This window comes from Pseudorca crassidens, chromosome 6, assembly GCF_039906515.1.
Source record: "Pseudorca crassidens isolate mPseCra1 chromosome 6, mPseCra1.hap1, whole genome shotgun sequence".
NCBI lineage: Eukaryota > Metazoa > Chordata > Mammalia > Artiodactyla > Delphinidae > Pseudorca > Pseudorca crassidens.
The window spans coordinates 55,302,350-55,322,542 of record NC_090301.1 but is presented as its reverse complement, the minus strand read 5'-3'; the positions used below and the strand labels follow the sequence as shown (position 1 = coordinate 55,322,542).

At 41.2% G+C, this 20,193-nt stretch overlaps 1 protein-coding gene across 1 annotated transcript in view; it reads right to left on the bottom strand.

Annotated features, from left to right (window-relative positions):
• Positions 1 to 20,193, bottom strand: part of PDE11A (phosphodiesterase 11A) — a 420,155-nt gene that overhangs the window by 45,507 nt on the left and 354,455 nt on the right. Inside the window, exons 14-16 of the mRNA XM_067741438.1 lie at positions 20,037 to 20,127; positions 16,333 to 16,433; positions 2,785 to 2,862 (exon numbers count right to left, since the gene is read on the bottom strand). Of these exons, the coding sequence (XP_067597539.1) occupies positions 2,785 to 2,862; positions 16,333 to 16,433; positions 20,037 to 20,127 (270 nt within the window). The remainder of the gene's footprint in view (positions 1 to 2,784; positions 2,863 to 16,332; positions 16,434 to 20,036; positions 20,128 to 20,193) is intronic.

Here is a 20,193-nt window from a genome sequence, read left to right as displayed (position 1 = left end):
TTTATCTTTAAAATCACCGAGCTATCATTGTTTATTCTGAATATATGGTTTAAAAGCAGAAAGGTGATGTTCTCAGAGGTTGGAGACACAAACTGCATCTGGAGTGAGTGCAGAAAGTTCCGAACCGTTAGCAACTTACTCTTGAAAATGTGTCCGGAGTCCACCTGTGCCAGGGGCTGACGGAATAACTGGACGTTCTTGGAATTAACTTACATGTATGATAGATGCACAATGAAAGGATAAGTAATACTGTGCTAATTTGAAGCGTTCATAGCAATTATTTTGATACTCAACAGTAATCTCAGCCGTTGTTTAGAATTTATTCCAACAAAAGATTTTTCTCTGGGAGGAGCGTCTCATTGTTGACATTGTTTAGATTGCAGGCACATGGTGATGATAAAAAGCAGACCAACTTTTAGTTGGTTTTATTACTATTTCAAAATTCTCTAAGACAGTGCTCCCCCTGAGCCCCGCCAGCTGCCCGCAACGTGCACATGGTCAGAGTCCAGCTGTAAAATTGCGGGGCGGGGGGGGGGGGAGGGCAGAGCTGGGGGAAGAGGAGAGTTCCTGAAGCATCTCACCTCTGTTTTATGTACTGTGCTTCTAAATAAGATTTTCTTACATATGGGGTTCCCTGCCGAAGAATTTGAAAACGTCTGTGGGAAAACACTCAGGTGGAGACATGGAACGAGTGCTGGCATTTTACGAGTTGTGCTCAGGAGGGAGGCCAGACCCAAGAAACCCGGTGGGACCATTTGTGAGGATGCTGAGGAAAAAGAGAAGAATTCCTTGAGGGACGATTACACTTAGGGGGCAGTGGGGAGGAGGAAGGACTAGGGAAGCACAAATAGGAGAAGAAAAAGTCAGAAGAAAGTGAATATACAGAAGAGCATGGGCTCTGCGGAAGCCAAGGCAGGGAAAAGTTTTAAGAAAGGAAAGGCCAACACAGTTAGGGCTGCGAAGAGATGGAGGAAGCTGAAGAGAACAAAGGCTGTAGGATCTGATCCTTAGGAGGTGACCGGTGACTTTCAAAACGCACAGAAATTACATTTCAGCAACTAAATTCCTCAGTGGAGGAATTCACTCTAAATACTAAATACTCTGTGGTAACTTCATACTTTGGAATACTATGCAACAATCAAAGATGATACTGGTATGGACATGGAAAGAATTCCAAGGCATACAGCTGAGTGAACAAGTGAGTCCAGACTGACATGTAAATATATAATTTATGTTAAAATGAACAAACAAATCTACACTAAATAGTATGTTTCCCATGGGTACACATGTATGGAAATGCTCTGACAACAGTCTGAAAAGAAACAAGGAATTGCTAACAGAGCAAAGCTATGCACAGTATGGGAATTGGGAATGATGCTCAAAGAACTGGGGGGTTATCTGTAATTTTACTTTGTTTCAGAAAAATATATTCCTGTCATTACTTGTGGGATTAAAAATGATTTAAAAAGAAATAAATTGCCTTGTAAGAGGTTAGAAGGAGTGTGAGTGAAGTGTGGAATTGAGAGAGAGAAGAAAATTATGATTGGACTTGAAGAAGGAGGCAGATTTTAGGGATTTTTTTTTTTTTTTTTTTTTTTTTTTTTACTGAGGAGATGGAAGCATATTTTTTAGGCTTAGAGAGGTCATGCTGGGGGGAAAAAGAAGTCAGCTTTTGAAAATGCAAGCCAAAGAAGTATAATTGACACAGCAAGGTCAGGGGTCGGGGTGGGGCAGGGAGGTGGAGGGACTGGAATAGGACACGAGCAGAGATGCTAGTGTTGAAGACAGGAAGGGTCCTTCCCACCCTCACCCATCACCAGCCCCCCGCCCCTGCCACCCCACCGGAAAGGATGCAGAAAAGGTCTGTAAAGATAACAGATCTTGATTTGTAAGACAAGCACAGTTGTCTTTAATTCCTCAAAAAAAAGCTAACACAGAGAAATAGTAATGCAGAGAGGGGAGAAGTAGAGCGCCCTCTGGTGAGAGAGTGAGAAGAGGGAAGCGGCAGGCAGGGCTCTGTGTTCTCAGATGGAGGCGGAGGTCTTGCACGTGCATGCGGGCCAGGGCTGGGGTAGGGATCTCACTGGGGGCGATGCCAGTGGTCGCCTGGCTGTGGAGCAGACACACTGTGCCCAGAAGCCCAGAAAGCTCACAAGCTTTCCCAGAAATGCTTAATAAATCTGGAACAGGACTAATTCACCAGAAAGTCTGGGGATGGGTGAGATGGGGACAGTGGAAGGACAGGGTATGAGAGAAAGAGGAATAGTGCCTAACCAGCTGGAGTGGCTGCAATCAGGTGGTTAAAATGTGCCACATAAAAATGATGGTTTGCTGCTGTCTTTTCTAAACAACTGGGAAGAAGTCCTGTGAAAAGTCTAGAACAGATTCCTTATTTCCAGCACCAAAATCTTTTGATTGGTTTTCTATCTACAATGTCTATTGTCTCTAAAAAAAACCCCAAACTAACTCTCACTTTCCTTTGTTCTGTGTAACTGTTTCCGGAGATTCAAAAATCCCCCCTCTCCTGCAATTTGCATGCCTGCTGAAACGGGACCAATTCAAACATCATTTTCTAATTTTGAAGGCAAATTTATGGAGAGGAGGCAAAATAAAATAAATTAGAAAACGAAAAGACACATTCTCTAATTATTCAACTAACTTCTGAACGTTTTGAATGTAAGCTTTGTTACTTTAAAAACTACTTGTGTGCTTTTAGCACTGTCAGAAAAGCATGGCTAAATCGTCAAATAATGAAGAAACACATAAACAAGAGCTGTTTCTTACCGAAATATATCACGATGGTTTTTGATGTTCCAATCATATTCTCCTTTACTGACAAGTTCGAAGAATTCAGTTCTCCTCCTGCATGAAATCAAATGAAAAAAGAAAAAAAACAAACCCTGGAATGAAATTTCTCAGTCTGTGCGGTGACATAAACACATTTATGGGAAAATATAAGACCACCTCAACCAAGTAACTTAATATTTGAAATCATGAGGCTAAAGTGCTATCAAAATAAATCACTTTAAAAAAAAATGTTGAGGCTTCAAGAAAAAGCCACAATCATTTCTGAATGTATTTACAACGGAGGAGATTATCGAGCCACAAAACAGAAAACAGTGTGGTCCTGCATTTGGGATTACTTGATGTGAAGCCCTGTGACTCTTACTGAAAGTCAGAGAAGGGAGGCAAGGACACATAAAAAGCGGGAAGAGTTCCAGAATGTTCTTTTATCATTCAACTTAGAACTGACCTGTATGATGATCCAAGATACGATAAACTCCCTGGTAGTAAATTCAGGACAAATACTTTTGTAGAGGTTAGAAGATAACTATTTCACCATTTCAGTGCTTAAACACATAGGCTATGGAGTCAGAAATAACTCTGTTTAAATAATGGTTCAGTCACTGCCTTGCTCTGCAACTTTGGAAAGTCACTTAAACCCTCTGAGCCTCAATTTCCTAAGCTCTAACTTGGGGGTCCTATTTGCTGACTCAGTTATTGTGAGGATTAAATGAGACGACATGCAGCGCATTTAGCATGTGTCTACACATTTTAAGTGCTGGATACACACGCATGTGGAGACACATTTGGAGATGTATAGATATGGAAAAGACAAGAAGGGAATCTTCTCAAATTGTGAATATAGGGTGACATTTCTATTTTCAAAATCTTCCTTTAGTCTAGTTATGTGATTTTCATATTTATAGTGAGAAAGGAAAAAAAAAGACATCACCATTTTTATTCTTTAAGAATCAGTTCCCAAGGTTTCACTCTCTTGGCACTTCCTAATGAGAGACCATTTAAAGGATTCTGGCACGCTGTTTCCCGAAGTGCATCCCACAAAATGCCAGTCTTAGGAGGTGCTGCATGAAAAGGAGTGCTCTGGCCGAGTGGGTATGAGAAATGCTGCCTGTGACATACCTCTCTAGAGACTCACCACGACAATAGCCTTTTGAAGGCTCTGCAAAATACTGAGAAAAGCCTACTCACCCTGACTTAACCACAGAATCCCATAGCACTGATGTTTTAAGGAATACACTTTAGAAAATAGTACCATGTCATTTATGGTGGAAATCAGAGTAGGATCTTAAACACTTATGCTGACCCATTGTAATCTGGGGGGACAAAGGACAAGATGCTGAGTGCTATTGGCTTCTCTGTTTCTTGTCTGGAGTCCCCATCACCAGCTGGCCAACAGTATGGACTTCTTGCCACCTGATCAGATGGACAACTCAATTCACCTGAAAGGGGGCAGGTCAGGAAGACAAACAGGTGACTCATTTCCTTATTTGAGACACAAAGGCAGGGCCTGGATTTGCTTCTTCAAGTGGGTACAGGTCAAGGTCACACCACGGATGGAATAATCTCCCCAACAACATCACTGCACCTTTACCACCTTTTTCACTTGCCCACTCCCTTCTTTTTGACCATGGTCATGCCTTTTTCACATCACCACCACTGACTGTGATCTGCAGTAGAAAGAGATGGCGGAATGGAAAGAGCCCACGTCTGGACTCACACAGACCTGGGCTTGATGCTGACTGTCACTCACTAGCTGTATGGTCCTGGGCAAGTGTCCACATTGCTGAGCCTCAGTTTCCAGCTCTGCGGTGAATATTTGCAATGAGGTGCATCAAGTGTTTGGTACTGGTAGATACTCAATACCTGATAGCCATGGTTGATGTGTAAATAATATTAACGGTATTACTGCCAACAGTGATACACACTGGACTAACTGGACTTTATGGAGATTGAAGAGGTCATCTACTTCTTTTTTCTGCCTGAATGGAAATTCTTCTTCTTTTGAATAATTGTGGAGCAGAAAGTTTGGTGCAACAGATATTTATTGAACACCTACTGTGTGCCAACTCTTTACTAGGCTTTATGGACACAAGACAATTTGTAAACATCTCTGAGTTTACCAGGGGTGATCAACAAATACAGGTAATCCCCCTTCAAAGGTGATGCTAATGATAATACTAATGATACTGGGACTAGACTGAGGTTAGAGAGAGACTCGCCTTGGGTACAAAATTCAAGTGGGTGCCCCAAACTCAGTAATCAAGACAAATAATATCTTAATGCAATGTTTTTAAAAATCAGCATAAATACAAAAAACCCCATGATGAACAAAACATCAAAATTTTAAATAAAGACAGGATCTGACGCTGCACTCTTCGTGACCCACCTCAGTTGCCTGCCCCTACTCCTCACCCTGAGGAGGCTAATATTTGTTGGGCCCTTATTATGTTCCAGGCGGACTTCCTGGGTTCTGTCACTTATTAACCACATGACTGACCTTGGGTAGGTTATTGAACTTTGCTGGGCTTCAGTTTTCTTGTCAGAGAAGAGTAACAGCAATAGGATCTATCTTGTTAGGGTTGGTGGGAGGATTCAATGAGATGATTTATGTCACACACTTAGCAGAGTGTCTGGCACACAGTAGGTGCTCAGTAAGGATTAGCTACTGTTATTAAGCTCAGAAGGGTTGAGTGAACTGGCCCCAGGTGGTGAGTGGCAGAGCTGGGATACGAACACAAGCTGTTGGAATAATGGCTGCCCCAAGCAGCTAAGATGTGCTCAGGGTGTCCTGGGAGCACAGAGGAAGGCACTTGGCTTAGATAGGAGAGTCATGGAAGATCATGGAAGGCCTTCTGAAAGAGCTTGTCAGTCATCATCTCTGTCATCATAAGCACCTGGATGTCTTTTCAATCCTATGAGTTATTCTAAGAAATCATTAGAAGGCAAGCTCTATGAGGACAATAGCCTGGCCCATTTTTGTTCACCCCTGAATCCCCAGTGCCTACAACAGTGCCTGACATGTACCAGGAGCTCAATAAATATTTGTTGAGTTGGTGAATGAATGAAGAAGATGATCTCAGAAAACTATTCATTAAAGAAAAAACTCTTTAGACACTGGTTCCACCTAGATTCCAATTGTTCTACACTCTTCACAGCTGTCATTTGGAGAGATTGAGATAAGAAAACAACCTAAAACCTATCCAAGAAAAGCCCTGTCTTGAAGACTAGATTCTAACTTGATCCAGGTGGACAACATAACAAGTTGGGGGAAATGTAAGAACACCGTTCCCAACCAGTGCCTGACCCTTCCTCCATAACTATTGGAATACCTGCTGAGAGTATGTTCAATATATGAGACATAACATTTTTGATGTAAAGTGGAAGCATATTACCTAGGCGTCTAACTCAATATAGAAGTTTGTTTTAATTGCAAATGTATGACATGCCAACCAAATAGCACCAGAAGAATAAATCTCCATGATTATGAAAATTTTAACACCTAGAGCTGCTGGTGTGAAAGTCTTAAATCAACTGAACCCAAAATCAGTCATAGGCATCACATAACATTATAACAAAGCCAGGGTCTACTGCATCAGGACAAAAGGGAATATCCACTATCCCTAGGGGGTGGTAGGTAGAGGAGGGGCAGAAGGAATCTTTTCATAGAGAACAGAAAAATGTGGCATACTAATTTTATTTTTCTCCACTGACAAAAGTGTGGCTATTTCTTTTCTTTTTTTTTTTTTTTTTTTTTGCGGTACGCGGGCCTCTTACTGTTGTGGCCTCTCCCGTTGCGGAGCACAGGCTCCGGATGCGCAGGCTCAGCGGCCATGGCTCACGGGCCCAGCCGCTCCGCGGCATAGGGGATCTTCCCGGACCGGGGCACGAACCCGTGTCCCCTGCATCGGCAGGCGGACTCCCAACCACTGTGCCACCAGGGAAGCCGAATGTGTGGCTATTTCTTGATAGGGTCTATTTATTCTGGCGTCCCAAGGTTTGGATCCCTCTTTGCCTCTCTGTCTGTCTCTATGTGTGTTTGTGTACATAAATCACACACACACACTTATATATATGTAAAATTGCTGGGTCATAGAATGATTTCTATGTTTAATTTGAGTTTTCATTATAAATACAGATTGTTAGGGGTATACGGAACCTTTGAAAAAAAATCTGCTGTAATTCTCTCATTTATAGGTGAGGAAACTCAAGGTTAAGGAAGGTGAAGTGATTTGCCCAGGGTCCCAGGGTAGTTATGGGCAGATCTAAGTAGATTCCGGGTCCCGAGCTTCCCAGTTCTGGCCCTCTGAGATAATCTTTATAAACTGTGTGTTGCATGAACGGGGGCAAAATAGGCTTGCATGCTGTGAAAATCTGGACATAGGTATAATGGCATCACAGGCTGCTGTACTAAGGAAGTACCCAGTACTGAGTACCACGGTGGGCACCAGACAGAGGTCTTTCCGTCAACAATGAGATGCTCCAAAGAGCTGCAGATGGCCCAGACCAGATTGGTAGTCTGCAGCTCTAGGTGGTGTATTTCTGACCTCCTCCTTAGAGATAATCGTGAAATTCACTGTGCTTTTGAGAAATTGGCCCACACAGATGCTCTTTTTAACATCTGTATGTGTATGTGTATATAGATCATAGAGTCAAAATCAGCATATGTGAAACTGTTAGAAATAGGAGTGCTTTTAAAAACATGGGGCTGCTAAAACGAACATTTGAAAATCCACAAAATTATATAACACTCCCGGTATCCAGACTCCTTGTCATGAGGAAATATATCATTAACTTTTCAAGCAGATCATTGGGAACCTTGGTTTTCAAGGACAATGGCAAACACCTCAGCTAGTGGAAAGCAACTTACTGGAAAATCTCATTTATAATCATATATGTTTTTATTAGGCTTTTATTCTGCTCTCCTGACATACGTTTCACTCCGAAAAATAGCAATCTTTAAAAAAGCACCATTTGAACAGCACTGCTAAAATTACTTTCAAAAATAATTTTAAAGATTGGTTACCAGTCACCCATCGCTACATTGAAAATTTTTCTGGTTTGTAATTCATCTACAAGGCACCTTTTATTTGTAAATTGAGAAATCACCAATCCTGTGTATATTTTAATCAGGAATATTTTTTGTAAATTTATATAACTATACATGTATATATGGACACATAATCTTTATCTATTTATCTAACTGTTCTGAATCTACTAAAATTCTATGAATGTTAGGAAGGTTTTACTGCTGAGGTGGAAAATCATCATTGTGACTCTCCTGCAGTTTCAACTCCAGAATTGTCAGACGTGTGGAAGGAGAGTATAGGGGACGGGGTGGAATGGGTATAGGGGAGGGGAATTTTGTTCTTTCAGTGTTCTTGCAGCTCATTCAACAGGCAGACCATACATCTGCGACTGATTGCTAAATGCAGATTCTGGAGACACTTCTGGACTTTGGGCATAAAAGCATCAGAGAGGAATAATAAATTAGTAGGCAGATGTTAATTCCAGTAATTATGACTAAAGGCAAGAAAGTCATATATTTTATTTTGAAAGTGAATTGTCTCCCTGTGTTAGACTAGCACTGATAACACATGACCAGCTAAGAACCTGAATGAAATTACCTGTTAGGTGCTGTGCTGTTGGTGACAGCACGAATAAAACTGGCAAATGCAGGAAATGGAAAGACCAGAACGACTCTCAATATTGAAAATGACAGAAAATTAGACAATACAAGGCCCTGTTAGTTCAGTTGATCCATAATCTCCAGGACAAGAAGTGGTCCAAGGGGTGGCTGGATAGAGCATGCCCTAGTTGCCCCTGCATTTACTTGGCCCATAGCACTCCCCACGATGTGGTATTACTGTTTTTCTCACTTTTACACTGGGTTCTCAGTCCCTGAAGGGAAGAATTATGTCTTCTCTGCCTGTGATCCCCAGCAACTAGCACAGTGCCTGGCATAAAGAGGGCATCAATAAGTGCTAGTGGATAAATTTCTCATGTTTTATTCAGTTGCAATATCACGTGGATGGGGATATGAGGATGAATAGATATAAAATGCTTTGATGTGCATAGAAAAGTACCAAAATATTTCTTCCATTAACCTGTCACTGTGTCTGTTGTTTTACCATTAGAGTAATTTCCGTGGGTTAATTCATCAGCTCTGTTAAAATATAAGAATGTTTGGGAAAGAACAATGGGTTAAGCCCTGTAAGTCATTACACCTTACTATGCATTAATTTATCCTCTTCCTTTCCAATATGGGGCTAGTTGAGTGTAGGCTACTATAGAGGTTGAAAACTCTGAACATAGTGGACTCTTAATAAACATTTGTATGAATATTCCTGTCTGCATAGCAGTAGAAACATTTGTTGAGTTCCTATTGTATTTTATAAAATAAATTATTTTGGATATTAGTTTAATTTTTAGAAGGATAGTCAAACCATAACTCCTAACAATCTAAGACAATTTAGTACATTTTGTTGTCATCATCAGATGCTTTTGAGAAATGCTACTTATTGCATCCCTTTGGAAAGACAAAGACAAAGAAACCATTAGACTGGGCATTTTCCATAATGGCTGATGAATGCTTGCAGAGCACAAAGGGAAGTGAAAAATTTTCAATTTGAAGATTAGTCTGATGAATTTAGAAAGCCAACCAGAAAAGCATTAAGCACCCAAATGGGTTTATAAAATCTGAATTCTTGGATAATTCTCGGTTTAAATAGTGATCTGAGGCAATGTGGCATGGAGACATGTCACAGACAACTTGATGACTTTGGGTAAAGTATGTGCCCTCTCTAAGCCCAGGTATCCTTATCTAGAATATGGGGATAACAATATCTACCTTGCAGGCTGATATGAGAATTCAATATCAAAGAGTTAATATTTTGAGAATTTATTATGTCAGGCAGTGTGTCAGGTTTGGGGGCTCCAAGAGTGAGCTAAAGAGGAAGATGTCTGCGTTCATGGAGCTCCCATTCTAGTGGTGATACAGGGAGATACTGTAATGCCTAGAACAGTGCTGGGCATGGAGCAGGCACCTGGTAAATGACGGATATAGTATTCTGTGGTCACAACCTGTTGGGGATGAATGCTAAACAGTTACTGCTACCTGAGAGCAACAGCTTCCATGACTGTATTAAAGCTAAAGAACTGCCAACTTCTGATGTCCCAGGATAGCTCAACAACAAACAAGGAGCCTCTACTTGCGGTCTCAGCCCCACAGGTGAGGCTCCTGAGCAACTCTCACTTGGAGCCTCCACCCTACCCACAGCCTGCTGGTGGCATCAGCAGTTTGTTCAGTTGCCACCGGCTTGATATCTAGTGGGTCTGGAACTGGCATTACTGCTGCCCAAGTATTTCCAGGAGTGGCCTCAGTTTCCCCTTTGGTTCTCTTAAACTAACTGCAGAGAGAATGACAGAATAGTTACAAGCATTTTGGAGTCTAAATACTTGGTTCCAATCTCAGCTTTACCATTTAACATGGTGAGCAATTTACTGAATCTCTCCAAACCTCAGTTTCCTCATGTGTATGATGGGGTCAATAATAGTACCTGCTCTGACAGAACTGCTTTAAGTATTAAATGGAATAATGTATATATAAAGCTCCCAAGTGAGCACTCAGGAAATTTTAGGTGTTGTTTTTATTACTAATTGTGGAAGATGCAAGGTCATCTTTGTTGACTTCATGCAGACAGTCTAAGGCAACTACGACATCTCTTTGAAGTTTTAACACTTGTAATTTTGGATCTCTCTCTCTGTCTGCCCCAACAAGTGCCATCTTTTATGGTCCAAATTTTATTAATTTTTCTGGCTGAATGATTCTTTTCTTTATAAGGTACTTTAAATGATCGGTGTTATCAAATTTAAATTATTTAATCTAAATTTTAATTATCTTTCATATAGGTAATCTCCTTTGGCCACCACAAGGACTCTAGGAGCTCGGTATGGGTGATGTACCTGTTCCCATGTTGCTGACAAGGAAACCAGGGCAAAGAGAGATTAAGTGAGTGACTCTCTCAAAGTTACATGGCTGTTACCAATAGGGTATATCTAATTCCTGCTTGAGATGCTGAAATTACTATTTAATTATCAAAGCCATATTCACTGCGGGGACTCAGAAATAGGCACAGAAATCAATTTCAGAAAATCACTCAGCAGTAACTGGAAAATGCTTTCAATGAGTTGGAAAATCAGACTAAAGACTTAACCCCCAGACTTAGGTTGTGAAGCCTAGAAATTCACACTGAGGTTTTGTTTGATTTTCTGTTTTTTAAACTTGTGAATTCTGCTTTCACCCATCATTTGTAGTATAGAATCCTGAGCATACCCAAAGCCATTAGAAATTAAATTTACAAGGTTTTGTGGTTGTTTTTAAAGGAATTCCATATTTCCAGGAATTTTACATTTTTCCCTTTTGGCTCATGGCAGGAAATCCTGCCTCCAGGAATGAGTCATAACCTCCCTGCAAAAGGACTGGATCTTCTCCCTGCCTGCTTTGACCCCTTCTAGATTGACTTTCCCCTTCTTAGGGGAGGAAAGCAGTGAGCTTCCTTTTTGGTTGACCTCAACTGTGTCAAGGCTTTTGATTTAAGTAGTCAGGGCAGAAGAACCAAGGATGATCCAAACTTCTAGAAAGGGTACAAGGCTGCCCCATTGTCCACCTTCCTTCAGCCATTGCTGCTCCAACCAGCACCATGGCTCCTGCCTCGGCTGCCCTGTGCCTTGCTTACTTTCTTCCCTGGCACTTCTCTGCGCCCATGCATGGGATGGGGAATGGCTGTAGGAATCCCCAGCCCTTGGGCATGCATGTCCTGGAAGTGCATGGAAGTTTTAACTCCCATGGAACAGCCTCGCTGATAGAGGCTGGAGGCTGGTGGGTAATTCTGAGGTGCAGCTTATACAAGACTTTTCAGACAGTCCCTGTGGTATCAAGCCCGACTGACCACAGTGGTGACCAACAAGGGAATGTGTCTTTACAAGAGCTTCCCTCCTTCCCCATTTCACTGTCCCAGTCCCCGACTCCTACTCCTGATGTTACCTCCAAAACTAGACTATGTGCATGCAAACCCCTGTCTCTGGCTCTGCTTTGGGAGAGAGGATGGGAACTCATCCTGCTTTTCATAATAAACCAATTCATGTACACCTGGGAAGGTCAATGTTTCCATGTAATGCATCCCCAACTTAAATGACAACTACTTCTTAATTCTTCCATTAGAGGAGGAATACAGTATTTGTGGAAAAGCCTCGAAACAGGAGGTGTGGGTTCCAGCTTAGCCACTAATTAGTTATGTGACCGAAACTACACTATTTAACCTTTTCAAGCTTAGTACCTGATCTACAAAATAAAGGAGATGAATTGGATTACATCATTTCTAACATCCCTTCCAATTCCACAACTGTATCTCTGTGAAATAAAAGCAACTGGGAGACAGTCTGTAGTAGCTGCTTTCCCCCTCATTAACCCTAGGAATTGTTTTGCCTAAAAATATGGCAGTACTTTAATGCAACTTTAGACAGGCAAGTGAATCAGCCTCCTGAAGGTCTAGATTAGAGAATGAGCAGCTATTCAGAAACTCAAAGAAACAATAAGGCTGACAAAAAGAGAACAAGCCAGCTTTTCTGGAGTCAGCAAACATTAGCCGGGGCTGCAGCATTAAGATAAGAGCAGAGTAATGAGAAAACAAGTTGCAACCAACTTCCTTGACTGCATCCCAGCGGTCACTCAGTGATTCGTCACATCCCTAACAGGGCTTAATGAATGCACTCCTACTGTTGACATTTTTTTCTCCCTTAGAACTTACTTGGAAACTTGGTTTGGGAAAATGCTTCTACTTTGAGAAAAATAACACAAAACCCTGCAAGTGTCAGACACAGGAAATAAGAATATTAAAGGGATACAGGCTTCCATAAATAACCAATTCAGGAGCATCAATTCAGAAAAAGATGGAACAGCATGACAGTTAAGTCAAAATGAGGGCCACAAAACATGCAAAATAAATAGCCTATAAAGCAAATGAGGTTGTAGATGCCACCATTTATAAGACATACAAGACATTTATAAGATATAAGACATTCATAAGACAGATAACATAGGTACTATTATCTCCATTTTACACATGAAGAAGAGAGGCTCAGAGAGGTAAATAATTTGATGACACACAGCTATGTAGTGGCAGAGCTAGGATTTTTTACTTTTAAAATATATTTTAAAAATTAATTAAATTTATATTTATAAAAGTAATACAACAGTTAACAAGTCAAACAGTACTAAAAAGCATATAATGAAATAAAGCAGTGTTTTTCATATTGCTGCCTTGTTGTCCTTTGACTGTATTTCTCAATGCTTTCATTTGATTTTTATTTTGGCCATCATGTTTTTAATTTGCAAGAGCTCTTTCTTCTTCTACAGTTTGCTCCTATTATTTTTTAAAGCGTTCTGTTCTTATTTCATGGGGGCAATATTTTAGCTCTCTAAGGATATTAACAACAGTTTTTGGTTTTTGTTTTCTTCCTCTCCCTGTTTTCTCTGAATTCCATTTATTTTCTGTTTGCTTTGGTCTCTGCATTTCACATGCGAGACTTTCATAAAATGTTCTGTGATCCTTGCTATCTGCATGTTAAGAGTACGGCATTAAAAGGCTAAGCAGGAGTTGTATGTGTGTGTCCCCCACACACACTGCATACGACACATTTATACTAAAAATTATTCATTGTTTATCTGAAATTCAAATTTAACTGCACTTCCTGTACTTCCATTTGCTGAATCTGAGAAACCTGGATGTGTGGCTTACAGATTCTGGCCTCTGGGTGACTGGGCTATGGGCTTGGGGTTTCAATCCAGAGACCTGTTCCATTTGATTTCATCCCTTCTTCTGAGCTCTGTGTCTCATTCCCACCTTGAACTTTTCTCAGTCCAGAGTGCTTTCTTTCATTTCTCCAGAGAATAAACCTCTGCCCTTCTCCAGGGATAGAGGAAAGGGAGTTATCTGGTTAGGTTGGTGGAGGACTTAGTGGGCTCTGAGTGTTCTGAAAACTGACTTTTTAGTAATTTCCTTGTCTTAAGCTGTGAGCGTCGCATTCACTTTTCACTGGTACTTTTTGTCTCTAAGCCCCAAGCAAGGCTCTGCAAGACAAACTGGCTTGCTTCTCAGAGTTGTCCTCCCACTTTCCACTCCACTCTGCCAGATCAGTTACATTCATCAGCTGGCCTTCCATTTTCCACAAATGGATTATCTCTTATCAGTTGTTTTGGGCCCTCTCTGGTTCTCTGATTTACGCCTTTTTGTTTTTGCTTTTAAATTTATTTGGTGCCATTTTAGTGGCGTTTCAGAAGGGAGAGGACATAGACACTTGGGCTCAATACACCAGGTTTAACTAGAATGCCAGAACGAGACTTAAATCCAGACCAATATAATTCCAAAGCCTTTTACTCCTTGCACTGTACTGTGTCATAACCCATTCACTAGAGACCAGCAATAAACACCTGTGGCACAGATTATCCGTTGTCTACTCAAATATCTCTCTTCCCTTTCTTTCTTAGTAATAGAACTCCTAGACTTTAGCAGGGCACATAATTACCCAAAATGAAGCCTTCCTTTCCTAACCTCCCTTCAACCTAGGGATGGCCAAGTGACTAAATTCTGACCAATGAAATGGAAGTGGAATTGTTATGTGAAGCTTCCAGAAAACTCTCTTAAAAGATAACTTGCATCACCTTTGGTCCCTTTCTTTTTTGTCCCTTCCTTCCTTCTGATAACTGGAATGTGGACATTTTGCCTGGAAAATGAGCAGCTATCTTGGACTCAGGTGGAAACCATGTGTTTGAAGGTGGCAGCACAGAATGATAAAGTAGCCTGGGTCCCTGATGACTTAATGTAGCTACTCTGCCAACTGCAGATTGCTTATCTCCAGATTTCTTTTATGCGACAAAGAAGTAAGCTCCTGTTACTCTGGGTTTCCTGTCCCTTACAATTGAATCTAATTCTAACTGATGCAGTGCCAAGTACAATAAAATTCAAAGGGAGTGACATACGCTTCCTGGAAAAGGTGGTAGAAGATAGTTCAGCCAGATGGGGAAGTGGAGGAAGAGGATTCCATGTAGGAACGGTGAGATGATTGGGGAACTAGGGCCATTGCATAAGGTGTTTTCACAGGGTAACATGCAGTTAACTAACAAAAAGGATTATTTTTTCTGAAAAACAAAAAACAAAGGGTAACATTAGACCTGTCTGGTTGGAGTACAAATCATGCTGGAGAGAAGTGGAAGATAATAATGAAAAATAGTTGGGGGCAGATTATGGAGGGAGAACCTTGAAATGCGAACCAAGTTTAGAGGTTGCTTTGAAAGCAATGAAGCCACTGAAGGCTTTTAAGATGGGCGTTGGAGATGCAGGTCTAGAATGTGAGGTAGTATTAGAGTGAAGAATTTCAGGGTCTTCTCTATGCCTCTATAGACGTAATATAGCACTGAGGCCAGGGGAGTGAATCTGAGTAGAGTAGAGAAAGAAGAACATGGGTTCAGGAACTCATACGTAGAAGCAAGGAGAAAAGAAATCTATAAGGGATCCAGAAAAGGAGAGAGGAAGGCAGATGGATGTTGCGGAAGAAAAGAGAGTAGAAATTGACAATGAGAAATCAGTAAACCTGTAGATGTCTCAAAGAAGCTAGAAAATATCAGAAATGAGTAAATGACATCGAATTTGGGGACAAGGAAGTCTCTGGTGACCTCTGAAAGTACAACGCTGGTAGAATGTGAAGGTGGATGCTGGTCTCCAAAGTGTAAGTGGGTGTTAGGAAAATAAAGGTACTCATGTGCTCCATTTATTTTAAAAGGTGGGCAGTAAAAGAAAGGTGAATTGAAAAGCAATTAAAGACCAAGGGGTCAGGTCAAAGAATTTTTTAAGGAAGGGAAGTTGTTTGGTCTTTAAGATCAGAGCAAACTGTGCATATCAGTGAAGGAAGAGATAACCAGGCTGCCAAAAGAGGTGGTACCCGAGGGAGCAGGTCTCACAGGAAACGAGCGGGATGGAATCGCCAGCTCAGATGGAGGCCTGAGCTTTGGGAAAAGGAGGATGGCTCTTCTGAGAAAGAGAGCTAGAGGAGAGGCAAGGAATGAAGGCTGGGCTTTCTGGTCATCCTTTCAGCAACAAATCTTTTTCATTAGCATCATCATTGCCATTAGAGATCTAACCGGAAATCATAGTCTAAAATAGCAATCTTAGCCAGTCTCTAAAATAAAAATGGCCATCACTTAGTTTCAGCCAAGAGTCCCAAACAAGGCTCATAAAACAGAGGAAAGATATAAATCTCGTGATTGTAGCCCTGATTGTCTTGTTTTATAGACACCACACTAATGAAGTTCTCTTAGATGAGGGGAAAAAAACAACAACAAAAAGTTTAGGTCATTTACACATTGATATCAGTGCTAGAATAACAGGCAATCCCTAATATGGACCTGAAAATTAATTACAGCTTGAAACTTTAGATATCCATTTGTCAAATAGATCAAATGCCAATACCTACTCAAAGTACAGCGTGAGGTCTGTTGCTAGTATTGACTGCTTCAAAAGCTGCATAAGGTCACTGTATTCCTTGGAGGACAAATTAGCAAAGATGTTGTGACCCTGGAACGAGAACGTACAAAGTCACAAAAGACAACGTTAAATCTGAGCTTGGTGACTACGTTTTTCCTTTTTTTTTTTTTTTTTTTAAAAAAAGGTTTAGAAACATGATAAAATCATTTTCTAAAAAGCTTAATGACATTTTGTGCAACTACAAACAGATTCCCTGGCAAACATAGCAAAGCTAGGAGTACAATCATTGTTGAGGAGGACCACCAAGGGACACTTTATTATGCTTAGTCTTGAAGACAAAATTGAAGAGTGTTTGAACTCATCTTCCTCAGGCCACGTTTGTGCCAACAACTCCATTTAACTGCCCACGTCCTGTGGAATTACAGAGCGGAAAAGCTGACAAAACTTTCAGGAATCTTTCTGACCCCGATATATCAATACATACTAGTCTCACTAGTAAAGACTTAAGTTGGCCTTTTGGAAGTATTTGCTCTGGCAACAAATGACTTCAAGGAAGAGAAGAAACATTAGACCAGTGGTACAAATGGGGGTGATCTTGGGAATGGGCACTTCTAGCAATGTCTAGAGACATTTTTCTTGTCACACTGAGGGACGGTGCTACTGGGATCTAGTGGAGAGGCCAGGGATGCTGCTAAACATCCTACAGTACACCCTACAGACCCTACAACAAAGACTTACTTGGCCCAACATGACAATTCTGTTGAAGTTGAGAAACCCTGTGTTAAGCTGTGAAGATACGTCAGGATGGAGTGTGTGAAATTCAGGACAGTGAATAATTACTGAGTAGCTAGAATGTATAAGATACTGCTCTTGGCATAGGAGGGCTCTAAAGATGCCTTTGGCCTTGAACAACCTGCAAGTACACCTGTGTCTCCATACCTTTGAAAAGTACACCTTTTTCCATCCAAATTTGTTTTAGCCACACTAGACAGTTCCACAGTATTTTTAATAAAGTGTGAAAAAATCCTTTTTTTTTTTACATCTTTATTGGAGTATAATTGCTTTACAATGGTGTGTTAGTTTCTGCTTTATAACAAAGTGAATCAGTTATACACATACATATATCCCCATATCTCCTCCCTCTTGCGTCTCCCTCCCTCCCACCCTCCCTATCCCACCCCTCTAGGTGGTCACAAACCACCGAGCTGATCTCCCTGTGCTATGCGGCTGCTTCCCGAAAAAATCCTTCTTTAAATGACTGACAATTCACTTAATTTGCTTTGAAAGTTAAGACTTCATTTGTCAGGTTTTCTTAGCATGAGATATGAACTCATAAACAGGTGGTCTGGGAACTGGATCAGTTTTAAACCTAGCGTTGAGAGCCAAAAGATGGTGCAGAAGGAAGGCAGTGAAATGACTGCCTGAGAATATTTTCCAACGAGAGGTACATTAATTCTTCCAGGGAACCAGAATATCAATTGGTAAATTACTACCTACCAGGTACCAGATGATAGATAATCTGCTTCCTTGAGTTAATTTATCTCATTGGGGGAACCCACCACTCCTTAGAGACTAAAGTATATTGGTTCCACCTGGGACCAGGTCCAGTATTAATAATAATTTTCAAATGAACTGTTCCAGACCCTTAATTCAGCCATTAGGAAGAAGACTAATAACTAAAGGAATGCCACACCACAATTCTGCCCAGCGTTCTTTGCCTCAGCCTTGCCCCATGGATCAATCACAGGCTGGTGTACTGGGGCCTGGGAAAAAGTGGTTGGGACCTCTGGAATAGTGGTCATCTGGTTCCAGCCACACATCTAGCATCTCTCAGGGAAAGAAATATAGCTATTAGGAGCCAGTTACAGTAAAACCTAATGTGGAGTCCAGGAGAAAGTTGGTCTGAATTTGAGGATCTTGATTATTTTGAGAGTGCATTTTACTACTTTTAAAGGACATAAAGTAACTTAACACAATTTATAGTTAAGAGAGTGACAAAGCCAGCCAGGTCAGCTTTAATAATAACAATAATAATAAAAGTTAATTTGCAATCAATGTATTGCTTATATGTAAATTGGCCTTCTACAGTGCCTCAAGGGTTTGGTCTCTAAAATAGATTAGTCTCCCTAAAACACTACTTCTACTCCTTGTTTAGGGAGGAATGGTATTGATGGGGAAAAAAAAATGTAGAGGAAGAAAGGACTGGAGCAACTTTCTTCAGGCTATCTAACCTCTCTGTGCCTCTGCATTATTTGGAAAGTGGGGTGGTGATGACATCTGCATTTTTGCCTTTCTGATGGGCAGGATGGGGCAGGGCGGGGGGAGCGTCAGGGCAGAGCCTGAACACACCACTGCTTGGTTCCATTACTGTTATTCTGCGTTCTTCAAAGAGAACCCCTGGAGTGAAGTGCAGCTGATGTATTTTGTTTATATGAAGAGGAAGTCTGAGTTAGTGGGGTTTGTTTTCCCAGAGAAACAAGCAAATAACCTTCTAAGAAACCCTGACCTCCTGTATATAATCTGTTATTACAAAGGTGAGAATGTCTAGCCTCAGGGGTGTAAACCCATCATACTACCAGTACAGAAAAGATAGTCTGACCCCAGTTTCCTCCTGTTCCTACTTCCCTCTGCCACAGCATGCAGCTAAAACATGGCCTTCATAGGAAAATTCCAGAGCTGCAGATGCTGGGATACTGGTTTCTGTCAGAGTTACTGAAAGCCTAACCCTTGATGTTTCATTCCCAACTGCAAATACATCTCCCCCAGCGGTTTTGCCTTCTGCAGCTGCACTCAGGTTCCGGAGTGCCGACTCTCCTTTATGGGGTCGAAGAAGGCTTTCGTGATATTGCAAAAGACACTCTTTCTCAAGATAAGCTGGAGGAAAAAAACCTCCATATTTAATGATGCTATTCCAGCAAAGCAGGGCCTTAATGATGATAATAATAATAATTAATGGCACAGCTAGAGAACTGACAAATAATGGGGAACAGATGATCCCTTCCTGGCCTCAAAAAAAAGTCTGTATGCCTGCAGAAAATTAAGCAGATCCTTTCTTGGCAATTTCAAACTCAGACGCCTCAGCCAGAGTCAGTTAGCAGTTTTACTTTTCTTCCATGGAGAGCTAAAAGTATAAAAGACCAACTACTTCTAACTCCTGCAATGCACATGAAGCAAAATAAGGCATATGGCTGCAGCCCTGGGTCTCAAGGTTAGTTGCAGTTCTCACTTTCAAATCGGTCCCACCAGCAATTTTAAGTTCTCTGATCTTTTATAGGTTTCTCAATTATGCGAATAAAGTGTAACTTTCTCACCCTGTTTCTGCTTCTACCATCTTTTTAAATGGGTTTCACAAAATGGAGATGTTGGGCCACTCACTACTTGGATCTGTTAGTGGGCTTCTGTATTGTTAAGAAAGGTAAGGCCATGCTCTGGTGACAAGCTGTGGCAGTCTGCTCTGCTAAGTGAATCTGAAAAGCCTCCTAACCAATAATAAAACCCAAATGAATCAGCTCAGGACGAATTTGAACAAGGTCCTTGGTCAGGCATCTGAAAGAATTTTTAAAAAGCCACACAGAAAAGGTCCAATAGTGCCGATTCTCTGTATCTTCCTGTGGCATTGCAAAGAAAGAGAAGTAGGAAACATCATTTCATTGGTTTTCTTTCAAGGGGAGAAGCAGAATGTTAGGTCTGTACCTCGCTTTGAAGGATCATCACTGCGTGGTTGAAATGGTGATGCTCTAAGGTAGCAGAAGTTCCATAGAGTTGGGCCAGGGCAGAGCCACTCCTGAAAGAGGACAGATGTGTGAGTGACCAAGGTCCTTCACCCGTCAACGATCCCCCGACACTGGCT